Source organism: Cheilinus undulatus, linkage group 22 (genome assembly GCF_018320785.1).
Source record: "Cheilinus undulatus linkage group 22, ASM1832078v1, whole genome shotgun sequence".
Classification (NCBI taxonomy): Eukaryota; Metazoa; Chordata; class Actinopteri; order Labriformes; family Labridae; genus Cheilinus; species Cheilinus undulatus.
Window position 1 is genome coordinate 15,819,091 of NC_054886.1, and position 17,929 is coordinate 15,837,019.

At 37.9% G+C, this 17,929-nt stretch overlaps 1 protein-coding gene across 1 annotated transcript; it reads right to left on the reverse strand.

Moving 5' to 3' along the window:
- Positions 1-9,265: 9,265 nt before the first annotated feature.
- On the reverse strand, positions 9,266-16,511 carry LOC121504828 (transmembrane protein 272-like). The gene is made up of 5 exons (XM_041779896.1): positions 16,422-16,511; positions 13,775-13,889; positions 13,647-13,697; positions 13,355-13,561; positions 9,266-10,274 (listed from the first exon to the last, which is right to left on the reverse strand). The coding sequence occupies exons 2-5, from the start codon at positions 13,836-13,838 to the stop codon at positions 10,066-10,068; spliced, it is 531 nt and encodes a 176-aa protein (XP_041635830.1). The 5' UTR covers positions 13,839-13,889; positions 16,422-16,511; the 3' UTR covers positions 9,266-10,065.
- Between the last annotated feature and the right edge of the window lie 1,418 nt (positions 16,512-17,929).

Genomic DNA, 17,929 nt, shown 5'->3' on the forward strand with positions numbered 1-17,929 from the left:
ATTCGATCGCAAAATAAAAACCCAGTTTCAATTTTAGCCTTTTTACCAGTTGCTGGATGTGAAGAGTAAAAGACGAGGATTCATCATTCAAAATACCAAGATACCTGTAGCTCGAAACAACCTCATAAAAATAAGTCATAATAATTATGCTGAAGAGTGTCAAAAGCAAGTTGTAGCTGAGTTAAGAGCTTGGTCTGGGGAGTGTGCTGAGCACTACATGAGAGGGTCCTCAGCATGAAAATGAAAAATCAGCACTAGGAAGTTATCAGTTGTATAAGAAAATGTTAGGGCATTAGGGTCCTGTTAAAGAAGAATTGTTATATTTAGGATAAAGTTATGTTTTCAGAGTCCTGATAATTATACAGATGTTCCTGTAACTGTTGGAGCTATTGGCATTATTTTATGCAGTTTGATTATTTCACTTTTTTATTGTATTATTTGTTTTTGTTTGTTTGTTTTGTTTTTGTTTGTTTGTTTGTTTGTTTGTTTTTTTTTGTTGTTTTTTTTTGGAGAGCTTCTTAAGGATTAATTTTTACATGGTATATGTTATTGTTCACAGTATTTGAGTATTGATTGATGCTTTTATTCTGACAGACTCTGTAGTTTTGGCACTATATGGGCAGGCACTGGGAAAGGTTTTGTTTTTGTTGTTGTTGTTTTTTTTTTTTTTTTTACCAGAAAGGCAAGAGATAGGAGCATGCCAGGAGAACACTAAATGTTTGTAAGAAACTTTTGTAAATAAACACTAAATATACTGCATTCTTTAAAAGGACATCAACATTTTTTTTTATCTTGCATAAGATCCATTATTACAGAGCCCCAGATAGGACATAGTTAAAAAAAAAAAAATTGTGGTCACGATAAATTGTGCGCACGAAATACTAATTTGTGGGCATGAAATATTAATTCGTGGCCACAAAATACTAAATTGTGCGCACAAAATACTAAATCGTGCACACGAAATATTAATTCATGGCCACGAAACACTAAATTGTGCGTATGAAATACTAATTCGTGGGCATGAAATACTAAATTGTGGCCACAAAGTAGGCATAATATCATTCCTGGACAGCTGAGTGATAAATGTTTATAAGTTATCATAATATCGATAGATAACTGGAAATGACACCATAAATCTACTGTTAGGATCAATTAGACAAGAAGACCAAGTAGGCTACTGTAAAGTGTATCATTTTGATGGTTGTTTCATCAATGCTCTGTATGTTTCCTGAGCCTCTTTTTATTACAGTGGAAGAGATTAAAAGAATCCTATGTTTGATAAAGAATTGTGTCTTCCATAAGAAATCACAGCACATTTATAACACTAGAAAGTGAGGTGTAAAATAACTATGGGTGGTGCCATTAGAAATGTTCAAGCATAAAGATGTATAGAATGTAACAGAGAGGACATCAACATTTTGTGCAAACTTCAACAGTTTATTGGTCTTTTTCAAAATACGCCATAGTCAAAAACAGAACAGGTTGTATTTCGTACATAATAACAGGATAAGAACAGTTTTCAAACCTCCTGTTAGTAAGCTTGATACTGATAGTAACAAAATAATGTTATTTAAGCTTCTTTAAAGTGTAAACAACTCACTTATTTTTAAACACCTTGACATTAGTCTAGGCTCACATTCTTGTTTCTACTGGGGTTGCTTCAAACCAGGGGAGGCGTTATGGGTGGGCCTGATGGGCCTAGGCCCACCCACTTTTCAGACACGCCCACCCTAAACTTTTCTCTGAAAAATAATCATAATGATAGGCTATATAAATATTGTATTTTTGTCATGAATTACTCAAAAGCAGCTAAATACATAGCTTTGTGCAAAATAAATAGGTAAATAAATAAATTAAAACTCTACTAATGTTTATTTTTGATGCGCCTGCAGCAGAAAAGCACTAAAATCGGCCTCTATGGAGAGCGTTTCTCTCCCTCACTCTCTCTCTGAGTGGCAGCTGTCAGTCAACTCTGCCATGTTTCAGCACCAAGGACAGCTCATCCAACCACTCTCAGCATAAACATTAACTTTCACAACACAAAGACCCACTTTTTCAGTTGAAATATTATTTATGAAACTGTACCTGTCACGTCATTTAATATTCAGTAGATATTATTCTGTTATCCAATCAGAGCTTGTCTGCTAAAATGAAACTTTTCTATTAGCTGACAGCCCGAGTAAACTTCCACGTCTATGGTCCGATCACGGAGGGCCCTCTGTCTCTCATCTTCATGCCTTTTCATTAAAAGATCTGTGGACTGCTTCCATCTTTGAGGTTCTGCATTTTAATGGCACTGAGAGAGAGATGAAGACAGCAGCGTTTACTCCTCATCATTTTTACACAGTGACAATGGAAAAACAGTCTCTGTCTTTAAGCAAGCAACTATGAACTGCACCATTTAAGATATCACGTACAGTTTTGAGGATATTTTTAATATCAAGATGTTGTAGTTTGATGACCATAGCTGATAACAAGCACAGAGACAAGCTGGAGAGATAGAGAACAACTTTATAATTCTGTCTCTGTTATGACCTATGAGTAGGCTACAAACATATGCCTTAGTCTGTTATATTTCTATGACTGATATCCACATAATACACGGGAAAACTACGGTGGATAAAGGGAGGCTTCAAAGAGAGAGAGAGAGAGAGAGAGAGAGAGAGAGAGAGGGTTGGACAGTGGTGAGTGAGCAAGAGAGAATAAAGCAACAGGCGCTGATCTGAATCAACCACCCATCTCTCTGTTATATTTCCATGGTTGATATCCACATGATAAAAGAGCAAACTTTGGTGTTTACAGGGAGGTATCAGTGGTGAGCAAATGAGGTGGAACCATCAGGAACTGTTTTGAATCATCAGTCACCTTGGACACATCCTCAGTGACGGAGAATATTCAGTTAACGCGACCTCTGTTTGGGAAAGACTGTAGATTTTTGTCTTTTATTCAACTGTGATTAATGTTGCTGCTCTACTGCCAAATGGAAAGCCATAACAGCCAGGCAGCTGGTGTGTTAAAGCGCTACTTTTTGGTCAGTACCATGGAAAGCATTTGCAGGTCCTTCTGATGCACTAAAACATTATAAAAATGCAATTAAATATTAAAGGGGCAAAAAGCAACCAAATCCGCTTTAAAACCACACACAGTAACAATCAGTATCAATCAGTTGTTTTTATTCATTTTAGTAGGCTAGTGATCTACCAATTTTAAGGCCCACCCAAAATTGGTTTGGCCCACCCCAAACTGAAATCCTGGTGCCGTACCTGGTCCACATCACATGGGACTAAACTTAAAAATGTGCAGCTGTCTTTACATGTGGTCAAATCTTCAGTCAGTGGAACAAGACAGTCTTCTGCACCCCAAAGGTGAGGGGCAAAAACTGAAATCTTGGCGCCGTCCCTGCTTCAAACAACTGTAATAATAATATAAAACATGCTTAATCAATTGGATTTTGGGATCTGAAGCAGAGCTGTACTTATGCCTAGTATCCCTGCTCATAAAGTAGTCGTTTCTTTTGGCACTAACCAAAGTAATATAGTGTGCAGCAGGCACAGATAAACTTTAGGCATAGGAATACAGGAGTTCTATGGTTAGTGTCAAAAGAAATGGCTGTTTTCCCACCAGGTAAAGAACTGAAAATATTCCAAATATAGTGTGCAGGTAACCTGGTGTATTCTTTTGAGGTGGGACTTCTTTTAGGTGACTAAAATATGTTTTGTTGCTGTGTTGCTATCCCCGTCCCCAGCAATGTATTGCTCTGCTTCTGTCCCTGCACTCCCCCTGCTTCTGCAAACTGGGAGAGTGCTGAGTGCTGTCTACTGCAGGCAGGGGTGTAGCACAAGGGGGGGAAAGGGTACTGATTACCTGGGCCCCCAGTAGGGAGGGGGCATTGAGAAGCCTGCAATGAAAAGTGTGATTTAATTTATTTTTTCTTAAAAATTAGTGTCATTATTGGATCAAAAGCGATTAAATGAATTGGTCAGCAGACTGAAATTTGTATCAAACAGAGAAAAATACAGCACTAGGGGGCCCCTGCTGCTTCTTTAAAAATGTCCAAATGGTGTAGTCCTGCGCTGAAAAATAATGTAAGTAAAATTGATTTAATCATAGTAAAAATAAAGCTCTTAAATGGGGAAATTATGGTTAGAAAATTCATTAAAATGCATAGATATTTGTAAAAAGGATGCAACATTTGTTGCTTGGCTAGCCAGCTAAGAGGGGGGGCTGTGTAATGTTCTTTCCAGGGGTCCAACATCTCTAGCTATGCCCCTGACTGCAGGTAATACACTGACTAAGCATACGTACCTCATACAAAAACACTTCAAAAAACCCTAACTATCCCTTTAAGCTTACCATTTGATTGTGAAAGAACACAGCAACTGCTTTGGAAGCAGATGAAATCACATAATCACATAAATCACATAAAATTGCACAATAAGCTACATAGTTAAAATAACAAAACCATCCAGTCTAGCAAGGAGCTGTCACATCCTTCATGTTACTGTTTGTATTACCTACACCACATCCATTACCCACATTGAGCTTTGTGAGAATGTTGTGAAATTCGCTGCGAAAAACCTCAACTAAACTCCCAGTGTGCAGCTGTCATAGAAATCCATCAAAAATTCTGTCAGGCAGTCTCGCAAAACACCACTTCCTTCCCCGTGTTCAAGCTCTCCATTTGGTAAGCGCATTTTGATGTTGACCTCAAATGCAATAATTTTTGGGTCCTTGAACGCACTGATCAAGTCAGTGAGACAGTGACCTCTTCTTACAATAAGCACCACAGGACAAAGTTGTGGTTCAGGAAGTGCTTGGGCTGGAACGTCGGCCTCCCCTGCAAGCACCAGTGAAAGAGTGCAACCTGGAAAGAGTGTTTCAAGGTTTGGTTCATCCACAGTTACATCCAGTCTGCCATTCCCACTTATGAAAATAACTGCATCAGAATCTTCGCTTTCGCCCAGAGTTAGCAGACCATCCCATGGTAATGTGTCGTTCAGTACCAAATATCCACTTGTGGAAGCGCCATCATTAATTCCATCATGGTTTGTTGATTCTGAATTTCTGTTTTCCACCAACAGATCCTCAACAGCCTGATTCTGTTCATTGTCAGTGAGCTCTACCACTGAGCGCTGGCTTATTGCCTGATCAGCCTCCACTTCTGAGGGCTGCTGTCCTGTTTTCTTTTTGGTGCACAGATAAAGTCGCAGAATTTTGACCTTGCTTTCATTATACAACTCTTCTACTGTTTTGGACACATCAACATGTATCTGTGAGCTCTCCATATGAGTTGAATAGTGTGAAAGACTTTGTTTTTTTTTTTTTTGAATGGCCATTGGGGAAAAAAAGATTTTCAGCCACAACTTTGATATTTGCCGCTGTTTCATCTTTGTCGATAGAGAGATGCCTCGTTCCTCCACCACTTACAGACTTCACCTGTTTGTATCTTTCCTCTTCCTCATCAAAATCCATCCAGCCAACCTCAATTCGTCTCACTTTCCGTTTGGCATTTGTATTTCCTGCCCACTTAGATGATCTCTTTTTTGGAGGTATTCCCTCAGTGCCAGACAGTCTTTGTTTTAGCCTTGAAAGTATGGATTCTTTCCTGATGGAGATTTTTGTGACAGTGCTGCTTGTCTGCAGAAGGCCACAGAGGAGACCTTATCTCCAACTTTGGGGATGTACTTCGCCAGGTCACTGTCTGTCGTTAACGGAATGACAGTTTCATCAATCTGAAAAAATAAAAGATAATCCAAGTCAATAAATAAATGAATTAATACATACAAATGCATAATATAGAATGCCAATGGATATCTAAAGGAAGATAAGAATATAACTATATTGGTGGTATAAGGGTGTAGTTATTCACATCATTAGTTTTTCATTTTATGTAGCCTACTTTTGATAACATTTACTTTTGATAATGATGCAGATATTTTTCCAACTTGAGATGACTGAGAATTATTTTGAATTACTGAGTAAACACAGTTGATTTTTTTTACAAGACATTTTTGATTACATAAAAAATTAAATTATACAGCATTATTTGGAGTGTGCATCTGAATTTCTACATTGAGTCTATCTGTTCTGGTGTGACTATGTTCTACACAAACTTACAGTCAATATTAACCTTCTTTTTGGAAAAAAGTACACAACACACACACACACTCACACACACACCTGGCAAGCAAAGACAGTAGCTGCAGTGGCTTACATTTTCAACTTTAAGTTTCTGGATCACATCTTCTTCAAGTTTGCGCTCCATCAAAAATTCTCGCAGCCGAGTATCCATAGTTGACCTCTAAACCACAGGAAAACAAAACTAATTAACAAGTAGCCTTAACAAGTAGTTTATTTTCCAGATTCTGGATCTATTATTCCACATGACCTATTGCCCCATGTCCCCACTATTATTGTTACTGTTGCTACAAATACAATTAGTATATTTATTTTACCACTCGGAGCACTCTCAATGGCTTCCGTTTATTTCTGGTGACAGCTTCACAATGTAGAGCTCTGAAACTTTAACCCTTTAAAACCTGTAAACACAAATTATAGCCAGAAAATTCTAATTTTTTGGGAGCTGAAATGTTTATTTCACTTTCTACTGAAATCCAAAAATAATCAAAATTTCCATAAAATTTAACATAGGTATATATTTTTTGTATCTCATTTGATACACTAGGTGTTTTTGGCAACTGATAATCCACTTGAGGATATTTTTTATCATTTTAGTAATTTGTTGATCATATTGGTTAGATAGAGGTATCATAAAAGTATGTGTCATATAAAATACAACAGGCTTTGAGGGGTAAAACTTAATGCAGCTGACTTAAACATTACAATACAATACAAGAACTTTATTTATCCCCAAAGGGAAATTCAAACACATTATACTGAAGAACTGACTTTAGCTCTGACGCTGTCCCATAGTCTTTGGCAAATCAAAGTGAAATGTTTTTTATTGATCAAATATTATCTGTGGTAATAATAGAGTGAGCAATTTTCTAATCAGTGTTCTACTAGCTGTAATATACCAGCAGTGTAAAACGGACTTCAGCAAATCAGGACCAAGCATAAAAACATAATCAAGGTGATAACATAATGGTTTAAAGAAATTATAGCACATTTCATATGCAGGTAAACGTCAGACTGATCAATAATAGGGTGAATTTGCAATCTTCTGTGATTTTATTGAAGGACAAATGTCCAGAGAACACTACAGACACCTTCAGTAGTTCAGTCAGAGTAACAACCTGTAAATCAAAACAAACTACATTCTGATACTCTGATACTGATAGGCTATAGGTTCCCTTGGCAACGTGATACATACAGTGAGCGCTACTGTAACTGCACAGCTTTGTTTGGTGGCATCATTAAACGCTGCGGCTCATATAGCCTATGTATTCCATCAGCTGAGAGTCTGACACACATGATGCCACTTTCAAAGGAGATTATCAGTGAACAGGGGCGGTTTTAGTGACTTGGAGGCCCCAGGCAAAGACCAGTGTGAGGCCCCCCCTAATATCACTCACCTCAACTTCTTTGATGACTGCCATATAAACGTGATTCAACAGAAGCAGTACAGTGTGCAGTGCTCCACTAATAATACATTTAACTCCATTCAGTGTAAGAAAATCTGCATTATAACCAACATTTGTTAGGTTAAGTATTAGTGAATAATTGGTTACATCAAGCTGGACAAACTGCATCCACCTTAGACAGAGAATAAAAAATACACAAACTTGTGGCTTTTGTTCATCATTTTCTGAAGTTCATTTACTCTCCTGTTCTTGGGTTTCATGTTTTCAGGTACAATATCTTAGTAAGTGTATCTGGTCCAAAGTTCCATTAACAACCCAATACGGTTAATTTTTGTTTCTGCATCAAATCAGCTGTATTTTATTATGTTATTATGTTATTAAGAGAAAAATACAATAGGCTCTATTTTCAGCAATTTTTTCATTGAATCATAATGTACTGTAGGAAAACAGTGGTGTCAAATTCATTTTGGGTCGGGGGCCGGATGTGCTCCAATGAAACGTCCTGTTTGCTGGGGAATTTTTTAGCAACATCAATACAGCAAAAGCTGATGTAAAGGCTGCTATAATGTTTATAAAGAGAAATGTTCCAATATTAGGTGCAGATACTATTTAATGAGTGCTGCATGTTTGCACACTAAAGAGTTAATTAGCTACTTTTGACAGAGAATTTACCTGCAGGTACTAAACAGGTCAGGCAAAAATATGCTGCCCTTGTAACATATGACTTTTTTTTTTTTTTTTTTTTTTTTTTACAGATTTTAATGGTTTGTATCTCTATAAGCAGTAATAGGGCCGAAGTGCGTTGAATCTCTGCAAGATCCTCGCCTCTGTCTCTGTCCTCTGTGCTTCCCCAACATCTCTTTCTCTCTCTCTCTCTGGTCTTCCCGCTGGTCTCTGTGCACTGATCCCAGTCCAAGTAAAATAAGGGTCAAATCAGGCATTGTGGATGACAGGTTGCTGTTTTAAATCCTTAAACAGTCATGTTAAATGTATATTTATAATGAATATTACAGTCTTGTAAATTCATTATCAGAGGGTCATAAAAACGTTAAAATCTGTAAAAAAGTACAAAATGTAATTATATCTAGAACATTTCCTTTTTTCCTTCAAAGAATTGCCACTTTATTCATGACTTTGTTCTAGAAATATCAGATATCTTCTATTTATGTGGCCCTAATACTCTGTCATAATGAGAAAATACAGAACATTTCTAGTTACAGCAGTTTATCTAAAGTTCTCTACAGTCCACCACCGCTCCTTAATGCCTTATTTCACTTTTGAAAACTCACAAACAGTTCAGTGGACAAGTCAAAAAACATCTGCACCTTTATTATAAAACATTACCTTTTAATCGTCTTATTTATTCTTCAGTCCAAAAAAAGATCCTTCTTCCATGGTTAAATTCATGTCAAGATCTACCCAAAGTCCCTCATTTTCTTTCAAAATAGCAGTCCTGTATCCAAACAGGAAATGAAGCATAGTGTTAGTTTATGTAGGACACAGTAGTCACATATGAGCCATGATCAGCTGATGGCCAGCTGATCCCAATTATCACCTATAAGCTCCCATAGCCAATCACAGCTCTTTCTCTCAACACAGCAGTGTATTTAAATGTTACAAACTTCACACAAATCCCTGCTTGCATTAATGCTGATGCACCAAACTGCTGCTGGCAAAGCTTTACCTCCTCCTCCCCAGCCTCCTCCTTTATAGCACAAAGCTTTGCGCACCCTCATATTCAGATTCATGCCTCTATGGATTTATATCACTTGAACTAATTTTAGTGTATTCAGTACGTATTGTCATAAATGTATCTATCCCCTGGGAGTTTCTAGCCTTGTGCTACCTGGAGAGTCAAAGCATGCTGCTTGGCTAACCCATGGAGCATCTTTTGAGCACAGCCTTCCCCGACAAGTAAAACTGTTCATCCATTTTGCAATAAAATGGTAAAATGTGTGACGAGTGTTCCTGACTGGAGTTAATTACCCTTAGTTGAAGACAGTACAAAATCCACAATCCACAAAAGTAGTGGGATTGATTAAAAATCAGATTTATTTGACAGCTCTAGTTTTAACATTTATATTTCATTCTTTAATTAATGATTGTCATCCAATAATATATATATATATATATATATATATATATATATATACACTGACCAATTCTTTAGGTACATCTCCTCATTAATAATCACTACTTTACTTTTCTTCCTCATTCTGATGCTGGATTGAAACTTGGTGATTTAGCCGTTGAACCGAAATGCCAAACAAAGAAATCAGTCTGTATCTCTGCACAAATATAAGTAGAAAGGTAACAAGAAAGCAGGTTACTACACTCATAACAGATATTTATTAAATTTAAGCCCAATCCCTAGCTTAAACATGTTAACAAATTGTCTTGTGCATGGACTGGAGAGGCAGTGAGAGAAGCTTCTGCAGAGGTAGAAAAGGCTCAGCTTCAAACATCAATGTGTGCAGCCTCACTAGATGCCTCCCGTCTTCTCATTCTTTCACATCTGTCTCTAGATATCATCGTCAGGGTCGGCTCGGCCACACAGGTAGAAGCAGACGAGGACAAAGCAGCCACCGATCAAGAAGCCACCCAGCAGGATGTAGACCAGGGTGGTGGTCCAGAAGGCGAACAGGTAGAGAGTCTTGTTACAATAGGAACTTATATCTGTGGTGTTCTTTTTGTAGTTTGGCTGGTAGATAGAGTAGATCCACACATTACCTGCAGGGAAACAACAAAGACATGGCAACATCTTTACTCAGTACCAATGATGACTGCATCCAAATGCATGTCAGAAAGTATTGTCATTTAAAAGATTCATCAAATAAATGTGAAATAAACTTTATTGGACTAGAAATATCAGCTTTTCTCTTCAGAGTACTAAAGGCTACAAGTTTAACCAGAGACTCTGAGAGACTTTCATTTCAAACACTTGTCAGATGTTAACTGTTACACGATGGTGGTCTACTTTTGTCAATTATCATTATTATCATGGAGGTACAATGATTATCATTATTTATAATTGTAATTAATTATCAGGTATAGTTTGGGTCCCATTGCTGAGTCCTATCACCACTGTGTTTATACAGCAGACTACAAACACTGTGGCAGAGTTAGCATGCTTAACCAGTTCAAATCAACCACCACCTCTCCAAACTTACAGGTGTAATAACACAAACTGTAACCAGAACTATTTGCCCTCCCAACAGTATGGTAAGCAGTTAAAGTCGCTATAAAGTGAAATCTTTGTGTCTTCACAGACTAGATATGCTGGAATAAGGTTGCTACAAACATGTGAAAACACTGAGATCTATGTGTGACTGAATTTTTGATTTAGACCATTATAAAGTTGTTCACCTCTTTCCTGGCTTCTTTTTTTTTTTTCTTGATCAGGACAAATATTGAAGCTCATGACATTATCAGTCTCGATGGGGAATTACCCTGCTCCCCTAATGCTACAATAATACAAAATCACTGAGCAGTTCATCTCAGTATAGTCTGTCATTAGCTTCTGTCACTGCCTTCATTGAGAGTTAACAGCCAGCTACATGGTGTGTTTTTGTTCATTGTGACGTAAATTTCCCAAATCTATCAGCCACGGTGGCCTAGGGGCTGTGTTGTAGTCGAGTCACCAAACCTCGAGTCCGAGTCGAGTCCCAAGTCCCTAGTCTTCAAGTCTGAGTTGAATCCAAGTCAACAAAGAATATTCCAAGTCAAGTCCGATTTGAGTCCCCATTACCCGTGTTCGAGTCTTAGTCGAGTCCCCAGTACCCAAAACCTTGAGCCAAATAATTTTTAAGCCATTCCAGCTTTCCAGATGGGCTATGTTGATGTGCTTTATTGATGTATGAATTTCTTCAACTTTTTATTTTAAAGGACTAGAGGAGCTGTTTACAGCAGTTGTGCACGAATGAAACCAGACATCTATGACCCCGTGGTTGAATAGCCTTAGAGACCGTGTTAATTTTAGCAACCGTTTTTAGTTTTAGTCTGTAGACAAAAATACCTCTGGATTTAGTCATAATGTAGTCCTGATCACCCTTCATAGTTTTAGTCTACTTTTCGTGGATGAAAACTGAAAAACATTCCAGTCCAGGATGAGGATTATTGATTTTTATTGATATTGATATTCTTATTAATACTCCTCAATGATCACATTCTTCATCGACAGTAGTTAAATTAAAAGGATTATTTGTGTATTTAGGTTGGAAAATGAGACATGTTTTAAATTGAACATATGCCTTACATCTATCTTATACTAAATATTACTCCTTTAAAATGACTGGATTTATTCAGATTTCTCACTAAAAACTAAAATTCCTATTTTCTCCATGGGACATTTGAACACATCATAAAAAGCTCTTGACTTTGCCCCCCCCTCAATACTTTAAAGTCTGAGCTGTCTTTAAACATATCACAGTTTTACCGTATGTCACCTTGTTTAGCTCACTAATCATGGATTGATATTTGATTTGATAATACTTTATTGTCAGATGCAGGATCTGAAATTTGTTGTTGTATTTTTAATTAACGTGACTCAATACAAGGCTAAAGAGTTTTTATCACTCTCCAACACTGAGGAGGATTACTGTACAGCAGCAACAGCAGCTAATGTGACGAGTCAGAGCTATTCAGCAGCTGATGGAGATTTTGCATTTTAGTTTAACTTCTTGTAAAGATTACCACAGGACACAGAGTAGAGCCACAGGTTTAAGCTACCTATCAACCTATCAGCTCCTCTCTGTCACCCAGGCTCGCCTGCTCCTCCTGCTCTCTCTCCTCTGGTTGTTTTCATAGACAGCAGGTTAGACACATGTGAACGTGCATGCAGGTGAACACACATACCAGGCACTGCATGAACACTTATCAGTTATCCGGGGTTTTCTCAAACGAAAACAACAAATATTAGACAAAAAATAGTCTTCAGCAAAAAAGGTTCGAGTCCTCCTCTTCATCCTCGAGTCCTGACTAAGTTAAAGCTCGAGTCCGAGTCCAATTCATCAGCGCTCGAGTCCAAGTCAAGTCACTATTCCTCCAAATCAGGAGGACATCCGAGTCTTGGACTCGAGTACTACAAGACTGCCTATGGGTTATTAAAAGTATCATAACAAAGAGATCTGTACCAGAAAACAGTAAAATTAATTATATTTCTTCTGAGTGGGCGTGGCTTCAGCTCTGTCAGCTGACACGCCCACAACATCCTGGAGCAGATTTGACTGCCTTATTTTTTCGTGATTTTGAATCTTAATTTCATAAACTTAGAGATGTTTTTCATGACTGAAATTTGGCGTGGTGGTTCGTAACACAGTTGACTGTCAAACAACAAACCCAAAATGAATATATATATTTTTTTTCTCTCTTTACAGGGACTCTAAATTTATACTAACTGCTAACTCCCCCACCCTAAACTCTAGAGGAACAAATGAGCAGAGCAAGGATGAGAGGGAAGAGGACTGGACCACAGGGAATCTTATTACTTGGCACAGCATTTTAAGATTTTATTGAAAACCTGTACCTATTTATGTTTTTATGAGAGGTATCAAGGACAATTGGAGCAACAGTGAGGCATGCAAATTGATAAAGACACACAAACACGCCACCAATTATAATACTAAGATATGGAAAAAACTGAAGATGCAAAGTTGCAGGGGTGTACAGATAATAGTCTCTAAAAGTAGAACATTGCAGAAAAAACCTATTTGAATGCAGAGCTGAGTTTTCTTATGTTACCTGTACTAACTTTGGGCATTTTTATCTCTTATCTGTGAGTATTTATCAGGCTACAGCTGCTCAAAACTCACCAGCTATAAACCAGCAGAAGAGAAAGAAGGAGGTCAGAGAGTTCCAGATGGTGCAGACGCGACTGAGCGGACTTGGAGGCCCTTCTTTCGGCTCCCGAGCACACGGCAGGCAGGACAACACCGTCAACACCAGGCCAAAGACCCCCACAACAATCAGATAGATGGGGATATAGCGCTGCCGAGGACAGTCATCCAGGTGTACCGCACCTGAAGGTAGACAAGAGGTTAGTCACCATTTTTTTTCACTATAAAAGGCTGTAAATATGTCAGTAAATGTCCATCAGTTACTCACCGATTGCAATCTGAGCGATGGGCATGATACAAAGAAACAACTTTGAACATGCTGCAAGGAGAAAGAAAGAAATTCAAATTGAAATTCAAATTCTAACAGTTTTTACTCTGATTTTAACTTAATCTCACCTAGTATGGGTGTTGGAGGTTGGGGAGGCCTGCGGATTTGCTGAATCAGACGACTGCTTGACATTATGATGTATTGTGATATGTAATAGTCGGAATACAGTAGATGGACTTTAGCCTAAAGAGGAATAGGAGAAGACATTATGTAAAGTCTGTGAAATTAAAGCAGAACATTTTTATGTGGTAAATGATTTTGTGTTATCCCATTGCTCTATTTCAGCCTGTGAAGGCAACTTTTATACAGATATAATGGTGTCAAATCTGTTGTTGTTTAATCATTAACTCAATACAGAAATAACAAGTCGCTAACCAGAAAGTCAATGATCAATCAGTACAAGTTACTTTGGTCACCAACACTTCTGGCTTTAGTGAAAAAAAAAAAAAGAAATTTACCAGTTTTGGCTTTTTATAGAAATTAATTAATTAGTTAAAATTTAGAGTAATCAGTAATGGAGATAATTGTAAGCAGTGTCCAAATCCAAATAAACTTGAAGTATATGCTAAAATGACTTGGGCTTGAATAATGCATTTCTAGTCTTTTTGATGAGTCAAAAAAAGACTAGAAATTTCACAACGACCCATTTACGACATAGTCACACACTGATGGCAGAGAATGCTTTACAAAGTCTCCATCAGTGTCTTGCCTAAGGACACTCCAGTGTGCTGCTGCAGGACTTGGTGATTGAACCCAATCGTCTCTACCACTGATCTACTAGATCAGGCCAACCTCACAAACTGTGAGTGACCGTGCAAGAATGAGACTATTGAGAAAGGCCACCAAAACACAACATCCTTATTTTGAAGCACATTGGTGGCAGCATCATGCTGTGGGGATGCTAATCTGCAGCTGGCCTGGGAAGGCTCATAAAGGATAAAAGGAGGTGAAAATGAATGCTGCAAAATATAGGACAATCTTATTCAGTCTGCAAGAGAACTATGGCTTATGAGATTTATTTTTCTACAGGAAAGCCATACAGAAATGGTTCAAAGACAACAGGGTCAAAGTCCTTGGGGTAGCCAAAGGTGTATCTACTAAATACAGACCTGAAGGGGGTAAATATGCAATCATTTTACATTCCTTTTTTAATGTAATTGACATTGCTCGGTGGAAAATAGTTTTCACTGTGACATTAAAGAGTTTTTTTTTTTTTACATTTTTTTGGGTCAAAAAGTCATATTATATTGAAAATTATTGATTTATAAAGCCAACGAAATAGTAAAATATCCAAGAAGGTGAATGTTTTTACAGGCACTGTAAACCATTTTGTGATTTGCATGTTTGGGATTTGCAGTTCATAAAAAAGCACGTTTGACAGTTTACTTAAAATACAGGCAGAGTTCATTAACACCCTTGTTTAAGGTTAGAAAAGGGAAAAAGAAAGATATCCAAATCCCCCTTGCAGGCTTGGCTAAGAGCAGTAAATATTTGTCATTGCTGCTTAACAACCAACACTGATAACTGATTAGACGTTGCCAAACTTCCTCAAAAATGAAGATAATAACTACCATCTTTTACCCATCTAAGTTTCTAAACACATCATGGTTAAGGCAACAATACATGTGAAAAATATGTCTTAAAGGTTAAGAGGTTCTACTGAGGCCTGGCTGAGTTTTTGAGTGATTTCATTTAAGTCAGAACTGGTGTGGGCTGAAGACTACAAATCTAAAACCTGAATGTGTGGGCTAGAAGAGCTGAGACCTCTGGTTCAGTACTTACCTCTGTTTAATGACATTTAACAATATTAGTTTAATTTACAATAACATAATCCAAACTGTCAGCTTTGGTGCTGTATTATGGGTAGTGTAGGTATCAGCAAGGCAAACAAACAGGAAGACTATATACTATGCTGTATTGCTGATGCTTGTTATTATAAAGACTCATTTAAATTAAAAGTTATTAAAAAGTTCAATACATTTTTAAGAAGCACAAATTCTTCGTACATGCATGCTGCTGCTCATTTAACTGATTAAATCAGGAGTCAGGTCAGTTCACTTCCCTGCCTGAATTCAATTTAGTTTAAATGGCAGCATTGAATGACTGTATGACTACAGACGACGCACTGACACAGTTATTGTTCACGTACAGACGGTAAGGATATTTCTACAAGTGTGACAAAAGGACACTCTTTCATTTACTCCAAAGAGGTTTGGCTGCATTCCCATCAGAGCCTGTCTGACCAATATAACAGGAACATCAGCGACATGAAACAACATGTGCACAGTCACTTACAAACACACAACAGAAAGGGGACAGGGAGTACAAAATACAAAAAAAAAAATCAATGTAACATGATCATAAAGTATATTATATTGCCTTTATAACTGCAACAGGTGGACAAAACGCCACTTCCAAGACTTTCTACTGGGTAAAGTTTAAAGGTGAAATTAAATATGTAAAAAACAGACAAAAACCTCCGTCACATGCTAAAATATGCTGTAGAGATAATGTGTAACTGCAGCCTCGCCTTTTATTTTGTTGGATATCCGCACGTTCGCACCCCGCCCCGCCCCGCTGACACACCGACGTAAAGTCAACATCTGCTCGCTAAAAACGTGCCTCGTTTACAAATAAAGCAGTAAAAAGTTACCAAAACTAGAAAGATACAGCTACAAAAAGTCACTATTTGTGGGTGAATCCCCCTGAGCTTACCTGAAGTCACCTTTCCTCCTGTGTGCTGCTGTGACTCTGTGCTGCTGCTGACAGCAAGCCGCTCCCACAGGGATGCCAAACCAAACCGCCTTGTCTCGGGAGCGCGCATGCTCAGAAGACGCTTTCATGTTGTCTGCTGAGAGGTAACTGACGCCAAAGCAGCAAAACTACTCTTTCGTAATAGCGGGGTATGAGAAAAAGTATGCATTCATTACTTCACTTGAAAATAAAAGTATTATTTTTTAACCTATATAAGCATAAAGACTTTTTTTTATTTAGGCTACTTATTTCTCACTTATTGTATATTGATATATTACATTGTAACTAATGTGTAAAGCACTGGAGACACTTGATCAACACACATTCACAGCTGCTAAAAAACTCCTCGAGGAATAACATAAAGCCAACCATGTTTTATAGTTAAAGACTGGTCACTGTTTGCTAAGCAGCAGTCAGAAATTACAGCCGAGGCCTGGGATACACAAATATTTTCAAATGAGAAGTGATAAGGGTCAAATGAGCCTTTCACCTCTTATCTTCTCTTTGAATGGTTGGTGCCGGAACAGACTTAGGATGCGTATAGAAGGCACTACAGTAGTAGGCCTGTCAGCTGCAGTAGTGTTGCAGTATGTATAATATAAACTCTATGGACAAAAGTATTTGGCCACACCTGTTAATTATTGAATTCAGGTGTTTCAATCAGACCTGTTGTCAAAGGCATGATGGGACGCCCCCTTTGCAATAAGACAGTTTGTGAAATTTCGTTCCTGTGAAATGTCAACTGTAAGTGATATTATGTAAAGTGGAAGCATTTTGGAGCAACAGCAACTCAGTCACAAGCAGAAGACCACGTAAAATCACAGAGCAGGGTCAACAACTGCAAAGGCACATGGTGTGTAAAAGTTGCCAGCACTGCCAGGAGTTCTGAGCGTCCACTGGCGTTAATGTAAGCACAAAAACTGTCCAAATCATGTATAAGAAATAAAAACCTATGGCAGAGTACATAGTGTTTATAATTTAACACTTACAAATTTGTATTACCATTTCTAAAAACATTCCCTTCCATTAGCACAGATGAACTGTGAAAGTGTTCATATTGTCTATTTGTCTTGTTAAGTTTAGGCTACTGTATCTTGGGTGCTGGTGTAGCTCAGCTGGTAGAGCAGGAACCCATAAACAGAGGCTAGAATCCTCGACTCACTGGTCACAGGACTGATTCTTGATCACGGTATTGTTTAGTACATATCTTCCCCCACTCTCTCTCCTCATATTTCCTGTCTCTCTCCTGCTGTCCTATCAAATTAAACCCCCCAAAATTCTCTAACAAAATAAACTGAGGCAAAATGGAAAACTGTGGGTTAGAAGAGGGGCTAGGTGGGCTCTAGGGTGGTCTAATAGGTAGAAATCTTATTTAAAAAGGAGTTAGCATGAAGCCTAGTGACATTGACCTTTAATCTACAAATCGAATCAGTTCATGCATCAGTCAAAGTGGACATTATTCGATGTAA